At 44.4% G+C, this 10,965-nt stretch overlaps 1 protein-coding gene across 1 annotated transcript; it reads left to right on the forward strand.

Annotated features, from left to right (window-relative positions):
* The first annotated feature begins 7,315 nt into the window (after positions 1–7,315).
* On the forward strand, positions 7,316–10,236 carry SLC25A5 (solute carrier family 25 member 5). Its single transcript, XM_057539019.1, has 4 exons — positions 7,316–7,519; positions 8,565–9,051; positions 9,283–9,423; positions 9,818–10,236. Exons 1-4 carry the CDS (start codon positions 7,409–7,411, stop codon positions 9,973–9,975), a joined length of 897 nt encoding a protein of 298 aa, XP_057395002.1. The 5' UTR covers positions 7,316–7,408; the 3' UTR covers positions 9,976–10,236.
* Positions 10,237–10,965: the final 729 nt, after the last annotated feature.

Consider the following 10,965-nt stretch of genomic DNA (forward strand, 5'->3'; position numbering starts at 1 on the left):
CAAGTACAGGTTTCTGGTAACTGACTATACTGCTGAACTGAATGAATAAGCATTTTCAGAACTCTAATGGAAAACTGATGAATTCATAAAAGTGCTAACAAAAGATCAAGATGAAAAAAAAATTAATTACATGGGACTGAGTGAACTGATGAGGATGATTATAATTTTTCTGACTTTCTGTTTGAATAAAAAAAAATCCCACAAGGACTCAGAGGCAAAAAATATACAAATCAGTTTTCACTGCAAAGTAAAGGAGCTGTTACAGTGGAGGATCACTGGACTGAATGTCAATATTATGACATAGTATGTGTGTTTCGTGTGTGGTAATTGAAATCACTGTTGCTTTTGTTGTGGTCATCCATTTACAATGCTTGGTGTCAGTTTATCTCTTGTAAAAATAAAATACAGTGTGTGTGTGTGTGTGTGTGTGTGTGTGTGTGTGAAAAAATAAAAATAAAAAATAAAAATGGGGAAACTGAGAAAAAAAATAAATTACAAAAAAACAGAAAACAAAAGTTACCACTGTCATAGTAGAACCATCCTTCTTTATTTAATTTGAAGCATCCTAGGCTTAGAATCTTGTGTTTCTGGAAGGTAGTTTATACCATGACTGCTTCATCATGCCCCAGAAGACCTTCTTTCAGTTGAAGTCATGTATAGTTCAAGTGGCCTGAATTCTCTGCCTTTTTTACTTGCTTTACAAGCCTACCCTGAAAATAAATTATTTAGTCAACTTATTCTCACAACATGTCCCAGTTGCCTAGAAAGGATCAAATAGAACATTGGACGTACACACACACACACACACACACACACAAAATGTAACTAAACAAAAAACACTTCAGTCTAATCATCTCTCCTAGATTTTTTAAAATCAAATTTCGGGTTTATTCCACCTTGGGGATTCTATGTCAAGTTTATGTAACTGTACCTTTTGAATAGTGCCTACCTATGCATTAAAAAACTATCTAATATTAAGTTGTTAATTTATACACAGAGAGAGAGAGACTTGCAGTATGTTGAAAGTATTTTTCCCTATTAAATTTATTTTCCAAAGAAAAATGATGTTGGTCATTTATTACTAATCTGAGTTGTAAAACTATGGCTATCTATATATACTGGCCAAAACCTTTAAACTCTCAGAAACCTGTCCTATTGAAATATATCAAAATAACTCATTTTTCCAACCGCTGGGCAGACTGTGTTTTATGGGGAAGAGCAGTTAATACACACATGAAAATCTCATCTGTAACCCAATCTGTTAGAGTTTAGAGGGTAGCAAATTCTTAACCCAGAGTGAATCGCTCATGTTAATTACTCTTGATTTTCCTTGAGGTGAACAATTTCTTAAAAAATTCTGAAAGCTGCAAAAAATTATTTTAAAACTCTAGTTCTGTTCCTGAAATGAACTTCCAGCTCTTTGCATTTTCTCAGAGGTATGAAGGAAGTGTTCTGCTTTTCCGCCTTATGGCTGGCAGTGGGCACCACCAAATTGGGCTAAGTACTTTAGGAGGATTGTAAAGATGTGTGATGCAATATATATTTTTTTAATTTTTAAAATAAATTTATTTATTTTATTTATTTATTTTTCGCTGCGTTGGGTCTTGGTTGCTGCACGCAGGCTTTTTCTAGTTGCGGCGAGCGGGGGCTACTCTTCATTGCGGTGCGTGGGCTTCTCATTGCAGTGGCTTCTCTTGTTGCAGAGCACGGGCTCTAGGCATGCGGGCTTCAGTAGTTGTGGCTCACAGGCTCTAGAGCGCAGGCTCAGTAGTTGTAGCACATGGGCTTAGTTGCTCCGCGGCATATGGGGTCTTCCCGGACCAGGGCTCGAACCCGTGTCCCCTGCATTGGCAGGCAGATTCTTAACCACTGTGCCACCAGGGAAGCCCAGTATTTTTCTTAGTATTAATAAAATCTAACATGTATTGAATGCTTACTATGTACTAGACTGTTTATGCATATATTATCTCATTTAATTGTCCCTATAGTCCTTCAAGGTACAGGTACCATTATCATTCCCATTTTACACCTGAAGTCATGGAAGTCTGGAGAGGTTAAGCAACTTACCCAAGGCCTGACAGCAAGTGGCAGAGCCAGTATCTGAACTCTAGCAGTTTGGCTGCAGAGCCCACCCTCTTGACCACTGGGCCAAATTACCTCTCTCTTACTTTGTCCCAGATTCCCAAACTCAGATGCTCAATCCATTCAATCTTATACATACAAAGGAATAGAGCCACAGAATCTTAGAATTAGACAGGTGCAGAACTCTCTTCCCAGCCAACACAGTAATCTCATCTACAGTGTCCCTAACAAGTGGCCATTTTACCCCAACTCTTAACATTTCCAGTGACAAGAAGTTCCCCACATCGTAAAACAACCCATTCCACCTTTAAGTCGCTCTTTTGTTTGTTTGTCTGTTTTGTTTTGTTTTTTGCCACACCATGCGGCTTGCAGGATCTTGGTTCCCCAACCAGGGATTGAGCCCAGGGCCCCAGCAGAGAAAGCACAGAGTCCTAACCACTGGACCACCAGGGAATTCCCAAGCAGCTCATATTTTAGAAAGTTGTTTCTTGTTCAGCTGAAGTCTACCTTCGTGACACTTCTACCAGCTGGTGTTGATTCCATATAGAATGTCTTATTCTCTTCCACCTGACAGCCCTTCAATTATGAAAACAGTCATGATGGCCCTCCTTCACCCAAAGCTCTTCCCCAGTTAAATGTCTCTCATTCATTCAGCCATTTCTCATATGACATGATTTGCAGGTACTTCACTTTCCTGACTGCATTCTTTGAATATGTTCCAGTTTGTTAATGTCCTCTTAAACATGGCATCCAGAAGTAAGCACAAAGCTCTATGGGCAGAGAATGGACTTGAGGACACGGGGAGGGGGAAGGGTAAGCTGGGACGAAGTGAGAGAGTAGCATGGACATATATACACTACCAAACGTAAAATAGATAGCTAGTGGGAAGCAGCCGCATAGCACAGGGAGATCAGCTCGGTGCTTTGTGACCACCTAGAGGGGTGGGATAGGGAAGGTGGGAGGGAGACGAAAGAGGGAAGAGATATGGGGATATATGTATATGTATAGCTGATTCACTTTGTTATAAAGCAGAAACTAACACACCATTGTAAAAGCAATTATACTCCAATAAAGATGTTTAAAAATATATATACAATAAAATAAAATGGATAACCAACAAGGACCTACTGTATAGCACAGGGAAGTCTGCTCAATAGTCTGTAACAAACTAACTGGGAAAAAAATTTGAAAAAGAATAGATACATGTATATGTATAACTGAATCACTTTGTTGTACACCTGAAACTAACACAACATTGTTAATCAACTGTACTCCAATATAAAATAAAAAGTTAAAAAAACAAAAACTTGGGGGGGGAAAAAAAGCTCTATGGGTGGACCAGCAGAGGCCCCAATGGGACTAAAAGTCCCCCGATCTGTTCATGACCATCATCTTGACCCAACTCAAGACTCATTAGCATTTTTTGGCATTGCCAACTCACAGTCAAGTAAGACCCTCAGTTCTTTTTCACACATGCTCTAGCTCCTTATCCTTAAATGTCCTGCACTAAATAGAGCATTAGAAACTTTTATTGTGGTCCTTCCCATTTTCTAAGCCTGAGTTTATTCTGGACTTTAGCCCTTCTGACTCAGTTCCTAGAGGTTTGTGATACTCTTTGGTCTTTGCCCTTGGAAGTCTAGCCCTCACTGTGTCATCTATATATGTACTTTAAACATTTGAGCTCATCAGAGGATAACCTGGAAGGGCATTTAATTTATTAGATATCTCTCCCTTTTGAATTTCTCACTGGAATTTTTCCAAATTGTACAGGTCTGAATTTTATCTTGGGAATCTCTCACCCTCCTGAGCTATCTTTCTGTTTGGAGCTTGGCCAAGAGATCATATTTACCTTTTCTCTGATCCTTCTGAAGTCTAACACACACACACTCCACAGGTTAGTTAACCTATCTGACTATGCCGAGCATTCTTTTGTTTGACAGATCCAGACCAGTCAGTCTTGGTCAGTTTCCCTTAGATTCTTGTCACTTTTACTTTGCTAACCAGATCTTCCTTATTTATTATCAGGATTAAGCCTAGTTTAGCAATTTACCTCATTGCTCTTCAGTGTTCTGAGAAGTGTAATTATCAGCAAGAGAGTAAAGAATTTATCCAGTGTGTTGCTATCGGAATAATGAAACCTACAGCAGATATTCAGATGGCTTTTGTCCCTGATCAACATTTCTAGTCTAGGTGATGGCTTTATGAAGTACTATTCATAGCTTTTATCTATCTAGGCAATCTCTAGGTATGCTTCCACAATGACAATCACTTTCATCTCTCCCTTTCATTTTCATGGAATGCTTTTCACCCTCCCACCAGTGAATTGTTCTCCTTCTATATGGTATCTCTCTGAACCAGGTTTACCCTTCCTTTTCCTGATGCCAGTCAGAAGTCCCATTCCATCAAGTTTGAACAATACCTATAAAGTTGTGTTTTCTTGCTTGTATTGACATTTTACATTCACTTTATTACCCATACTCTGGGTGTGTTAGTACATAGATAACTGAGGCCTTAAGTATCATTTCTGACCCTCTTCCTTGTTTTTTCTGAGAGTTACTAGGCACTGCCTTAGCTTTAGTTTCTCTTTCTTATTTATACATGTATTCTACACAACTTCCAGAACACAACAGTTACTAACACAGAGCTCCCACTATGTCTCACTGGAGGAATTTGTTTTTGATGAATTGACTAGCCATATATCATTATCAACATCATTATCATTGACATTAGTCTCTATTTCCCTGGACTCTTGCTACTGGTTTCTTTTTTTTTTTTCCTTTTTTTTTCTTTTGACTTTTTCATTTTTTTAACTTTCAGAAATAAAAATGTTGCCCCCAAAAAAACCAGTATAAAGAATTTCCATGTATCCTTCACTCAGCTGCTCCAAATGTTAACATCTTACGTAACCGCTGTAACTAAAAGTACTATTGGTAGACTATTATTAACTAATCTACAGATATGTATCCAAATTTCAATAGTACCATCAATGTCCTTTTTCTGGTCCAGGATCCAATCCAGGATCACACATTGCATTAACCTGTCATTCTCCTTAGTCTCCTTTAATCTGTGACAGTTCCTCAGTCTTTGTCTTTCATGACCTTGACACTTTTGAGAACATTTGACTCCTTGAGGTACACCTGGTCATTGGCAACCAGGAGAGCTCCAGCTCACAGTAGATTTAGCAAAATACCAAGTCATGACATGGATTCGCTTTTAAATGTATTTCATCTTCAGTAAAACTACACTTAAGCACCCAAAGACTGAAAAGGGACAAATTCTATGTAATTATTTGATCATCTTTTTGTGGAGAGAGAGAAATCTAACAGAACAATAAATGTGGAGGTGCTTGAAACAGTAAAAGACCTTTGGACTAGAATATGGTAGGGACATCATGCTCAAAGGGAGTAGCAGATGTGGCCAATGAAAGGTAGAAAAAGGTACATAAGTGATGGTAAGGTGGGTCAGAGTAATTAATATTTGAATAAAAATGCATTCATCAGAATGTCAAGAGTTCAGACTAGAAAGGTTTTGAATTGTATTTTGAAATGCATTCTAAAACCCACCTCCCTCTAAACAAAATGCTCCAGAGATTTTTTGTTTTAGCTGTTCATTCTCTCACCAGTAGAGGTAGAGGATTGGCTACCGCTTTCAGAGAACACACTCTGTCACTGAAATTGCACAGCAAGGTCATTTCTGTATCCAGCTGCATTTCTATTATAATCAGCTAACAAGAGCATAGCGGCCTCTCGAGAATACAGGTCAAAGATAGCCCCCAGGATCAACAAAGCTGGAGTGAAAATTTCTCTTCTTTGAACACTTGCTGTGTGTGCTCAACACTTCAGATTGCTGGGGTTCTTGGGAAGACTAAGAAATTGCAAAGTATACTTAGAGGAAGGACCTGACATTCCTGGAGGAATCCTAGAATTGGGTCCTTTAACGGGCAGATCTGGAGAAGGTGGGAGAGGGCAAGAAAGTAAAGTGAGGGGTATGCCACCTATGTTTCCAGTGTGCTGGGTACCTAGGGCTCAGCTGCAGTTGGAGTTTTCAACAGTTATCCTTACTTTTATAAACATGGTTGTCATTACTTACACAGGATTTGTGATGACACTCTCAGCTCCTGTTCTGAATCTGAGAGAGTGTACTCAAGCTAACAAGTAGGTTTTTAAGGACATGTGTGGCAAATGCTCCCCCAGTGCAGAGATTAAGGGACTCAGTAAGCACTTGTCCCTTGACACAATGGGTGTCAATCTAGTTCTACTGATTCCTCTAAACCTTTCTGGAGTTCAGGAATCTACTCAATTCAAGAGCACTTTACCTGGGGTCCAGGACACCAAATACCAATCTAATTCACACAACCTCTTAACCTTAACGGTATAACCTCTATCTTTGGCTTCTGGCTAAAATAATTTCCCCAGCCCCTACCGAGTTCTTTGGACTCTCCTCTGCCAATTCCCGGCAAGATCTCTGTTAAACTGCATTTGCAAACCGGGGTCTGGGGCACGCTGACAGTGTCCCAGCTCTGCTGTTCCCCAGTTTCCTCTATACCGTCACCCGTCAAGCTCCAGGGCAGTGCTAGGTCTAGGGTGAGAACAGTGAGGCACTTGCCTTGGCACCAAATGTAAGCGGGAGCTAAACAACTCAGTAATCAAGACGAATGATTATTTTAATGCACTATTTTTAAATATCAAAAGGAATACAAAAATCCATGATGAACAACGTTTCGAAATTTATAATAAAGACAGGCTCCCATCTTGCACTTGTAGGGTCCTGCCTCACTTGCCTCACCCTCATTCCAGCCCTGGGGCTCCAAGTAAACTTTATTTACAAAAACAGGCGACCGGCCAGAGCGCCATACTTTGCCTACACTAATCTTTTTTTAAAATATTGCATTAAATATTATTTGTCTTGACTACCAAGTTTGGGAGGGGGGTGTTTGTCTGTTCTTTGGAGTCCCCTTAAATATCGCGCCTCACCCTTGTCCGGGCGCGTCGTGACCTCTCGCTCCCTCCGCGCCCCCAGGCCTCCCCCAGGGTCCCGCATCTGGGCCGGGTACTCTCTGGGGCCGGAGCCGCCCCTTCCTCGGGCCGGGTCAGGCGCTGCGGGCGAGCCGGGGCGACGCCGAGGACGGCCGGTGCCCGACTCCACGGCTCCTCCCTCCGCGCGCTGAGCCATTCAGCGGCCCCGGCGCCCGCCCCCGACGCCGGCCGCCCGGGCGCCGGCCTCCCCTATATAAATCGGCCATTTGCTTTGCTCCGCCCCAGAGCCCCGGAGTCCAAGCCGGTTCCTCGCTGTTCCCGCAGTCGCCCGCCTCCTCTTTCCTTCCAACATGACAGATGCCGCCGTGTCCTTCGCCAAGGACTTCCTGGCAGGTGGAGTGGCCGCGGCCATCTCCAAGACCGCCGTAGCGCCCATCGAGCGGGTCAAGCTGCTGCTGCAGGTACGTCCCGGAATCCGAGAGCCCGATCAGGAAGTGGGGGGAGGGGGTCGCGCGGGAAGCGGTGCCCCAGGGCCTGGGGAGAACGAACCCTCCGGACCAGTCCAGGGAAGTGGCAGCGTGGGAGCAGGGGTGGCCGCAGGGTCGGACCAAAAGGCAGACTTGAGGGAGATGCTTTAGTGACCTGAAGTTCAGGATCTAGGAAAGGGTCAGGGGCGGAGGGTCGGGGGAGGAAGCCCAGGGCCTGGGCATCCCGGAGGCAGCGAATTCGGATGGGACAGCCCGGGGGTGACTGGCTCCCGGGCCTGGAGGTCAAGGGCTAAGCCTGCAAGCCAGCACTGAAAAGAGGGACACCTGCCCTTACCGAAGACCTCAAGGTCGCGGCAAGGAGATAGCAGCCCCGTGGAGGCCGTGCGGCCGGTGGAGCTGCCTCGCAGCCGGCCGCCGCGCTCCGACCTAGCCGGGCCGGAAGCCGGCGCCGGGAAGCGCGTGTCCCTTCTGCGTCCTCCCCCGCGCAGCCGCCGGCGCGTCCCCGCGGCCTGGCGTCCTGCGCGGCGCGCTCTCCCGCTCCGGCTCTAGAGGGCGCGCCTGCACGGGCGTAGGGGTGGTGGCCCACGGGTCACCTCCAGGAGAGGAGGGGGGCCAGAGCGGGAGGGAAGCCGCTCCGGGGACCCTGAGGCGTAGGCCACGGTCACCAAGGTGACTGCGCCCGACGTGGGCCTCGCCCTGATGCTTCTGAACCTGGGTCTGAGGTAATGACTTTTCTCCCAGGCCTAAAGGTCACGGGTCCGCTTGAGGGTGCCTCCTCCCCACCTAAAGGGATGGAGGCTTAATGCTTCTGAGGGTGCAGATCACCTCTTCCACCTGTGACAGCGTCAGAGGTTTGCGGGGGGTGCGGGGGTCCAGCCTGTGTGACATAGAAGACTAGATTTGGGGAAAGCGGGAGCCAGCTAACCTTTAAGGGTGTCCATTGAGATGATACATTCTCTTCCCTTTTCCCTTCTCCGTGGTTATAACTCTCCCTGTTGGCCTCCTCCTTGTCTGTCAGGTGCAGCATGCCAGCAAGCAAATCACTGCAGATAAGCAATACAAGGGCATCATAGACTGCGTGGTTCGTATCCCCAAGGAGCAGGGAGTCCTGTCCTTCTGGCGTGGTAACCTGGCCAATGTCATCAGATACTTCCCCACCCAGGCTCTCAACTTTGCCTTCAAAGATAAATACAAGCAGATCTTCCTGGGTGGTGTGGACAAGAGGACCCAGTTTTGGCGCTACTTCGCAGGGAATCTGGCATCAGGTGGTGCCGCTGGGGCCACATCGTTGTGTTTTGTGTACCCTCTTGACTTTGCCCGTACTCGTCTAGCAGCCGATGTGGGCAAAGCTGGAGCTGAAAGGGAATTCAGAGGCCTTGGTGACTGCCTGGTTAAGATCTACAAATCTGACGGGATTAAGGGCCTGTACCAAGGCTTTAACGTGTCTGTGCAGGGTATTATCATCTACCGAGCTGCCTACTTCGGTATCTATGACACTGCGAAGGGTAAGTTTGCTGTGTGCTTCAAAACTGTGTTCTCATGAGATCATTTATAAGATTGTCGTGCCATCCTAATTTTCCAGGAGCCAGAGATTTCTTTGTAATTGCTGAAGGAAGCCAAGGTCACCCAGTACAGCCCTTTGTGTACAGATGAGATGTTGGGGATGAGGGGACGTGGCAGACAACGAGTCAGGAGGACTCTGCTTTCTGGTAAAAGTGTCTCTTTCCTATCCTCAGGAATGCTTCCAGATCCCAAGAATACGCATATCTTCATCAGCTGGATGATCGCACAGTCCGTCACAGCGGTGGCTGGGTTGACTTCCTATCCGTTTGACACAGTGCGTCGCCGCATGATGATGCAGTCAGGGCGCAAAGGAAGTAAGTTCCGCTTGAGCAGAAGACGAAGATGTGGGCATGGAGCATGGGCACAAACTAGCCATGCCTGTCTTTGAAAATGGCAATCTGTTGAGATCGCAGATGGGGTTGGTTGGTCTGTGTCTACTGCACAGTTGCCTTTGAGTGGGCCCTTTGGGTGCTTATGCCCAAGAGGCTTCCATGGTATTAGAGGTTAAGACCAGCGGGTAATCTACGTATCTCTGTTGTTCTCTAGTCACCAGATTAAGATTTCAGTATTGCCCACACTAATGTGTCAGTGTTGGATTTTTAAAAACTGACATTAGCTCTTAGAGGTGGGGCTCTGGTTTAGTCTAGTTAAACCTAAGGATTTTTCATCAGCCTCAGGTCACCAGCTCCTTGTCTTTGTCCTTTGCAGCGGATATCATGTACACAGGCACACTTGACTGCTGGAGGAAGATTGCTCGTGACGAAGGAGGCAAAGCCTTTTTCAAGGGCGCGTGGTCCAATGTCCTCAGAGGCATGGGTGGTGCTTTTGTGCTTGTCTTGTATGATGAAATCAAGAAGTTCACATAAGTTATTTCCTAGTTTTTCTTCTTCTGTGAACAGGCATGTTGTATTATATAACATATCTTGAGCATTCCTGACAGACTGTTGGCTGTCTATTTATCAATGGCAACTATTTACTGGTTGAAAATGGGAAGCAATAATATTCACCTGACCAGTTTTCTCTTAAAGCCATTTCCATGACGATGATGGGACCCAATTATGTTTTTTATTTTAGTCACTCCTGATAAAATAATAAATTTGAAGAAATAAAAAATACCTGAAATATAATTTTGTTTGTGGTTTATTTTCATATAAAAGTACATTTTATAATTTAGTAAGTGCTACGTTTGAGTAAAATGCTACATGTTTAATAAACGCTACAGTATCTCCTGAGATGAAGAGCTTTCTTCTAAAACCAACCTTCAGCCATCCACTTAGCAAAGAATAGCTCAGTCGTGTGACCCATCAACATTCCCAATACATTAGCAAAGTGAAATTCAGACCCAAAGCATCCAAAAAACCATTGGTCCATTGCCTGCGGACAGTCATAGCTGATGAGCTTTCTCTAAAAAGTACTATGTACCCACCTTTCCTATCTTGTGGTTATTAATCAAGAAATATAAGCTGAATTGTTCACTTTAGAATGGTGGTTCTATGAATTTCACCTCATTTCAACAGAAGTATTGTAAAATATAAGGTGGTAACAGCTAGCAACTTTTGTCCAGTTGCTTTCCCTCATCTATCTTCACCTGTCTCAAGTCATTTTAATTTAATCCTGTTCAAAGCAGAGGATTAGAGCTGGCATAGTTACGCGGTGCTGAGATGGCAGTGCTGTTAAAGATTACGGAGAGAGCTGCCACGACCTCAAAACTCATTTTACAAAGAGGAAATGGAGCATCTGCATCTTGCCTAACATGCAAATAAGCCTAGTCAATGAAGGACATTTGTTTTTTTTTGATAAACCCTTACTTGGGATCCATGTGTGTTTGCAATTTCTGTAGCTCTTGATAAGGCCTC

Source organism: Balaenoptera acutorostrata, chromosome X (genome assembly GCF_949987535.1).
Source record: "Balaenoptera acutorostrata chromosome X, mBalAcu1.1, whole genome shotgun sequence".
In the NCBI taxonomy this organism is placed as follows: Eukaryota; Metazoa; Chordata; class Mammalia; order Artiodactyla; family Balaenopteridae; genus Balaenoptera; species Balaenoptera acutorostrata.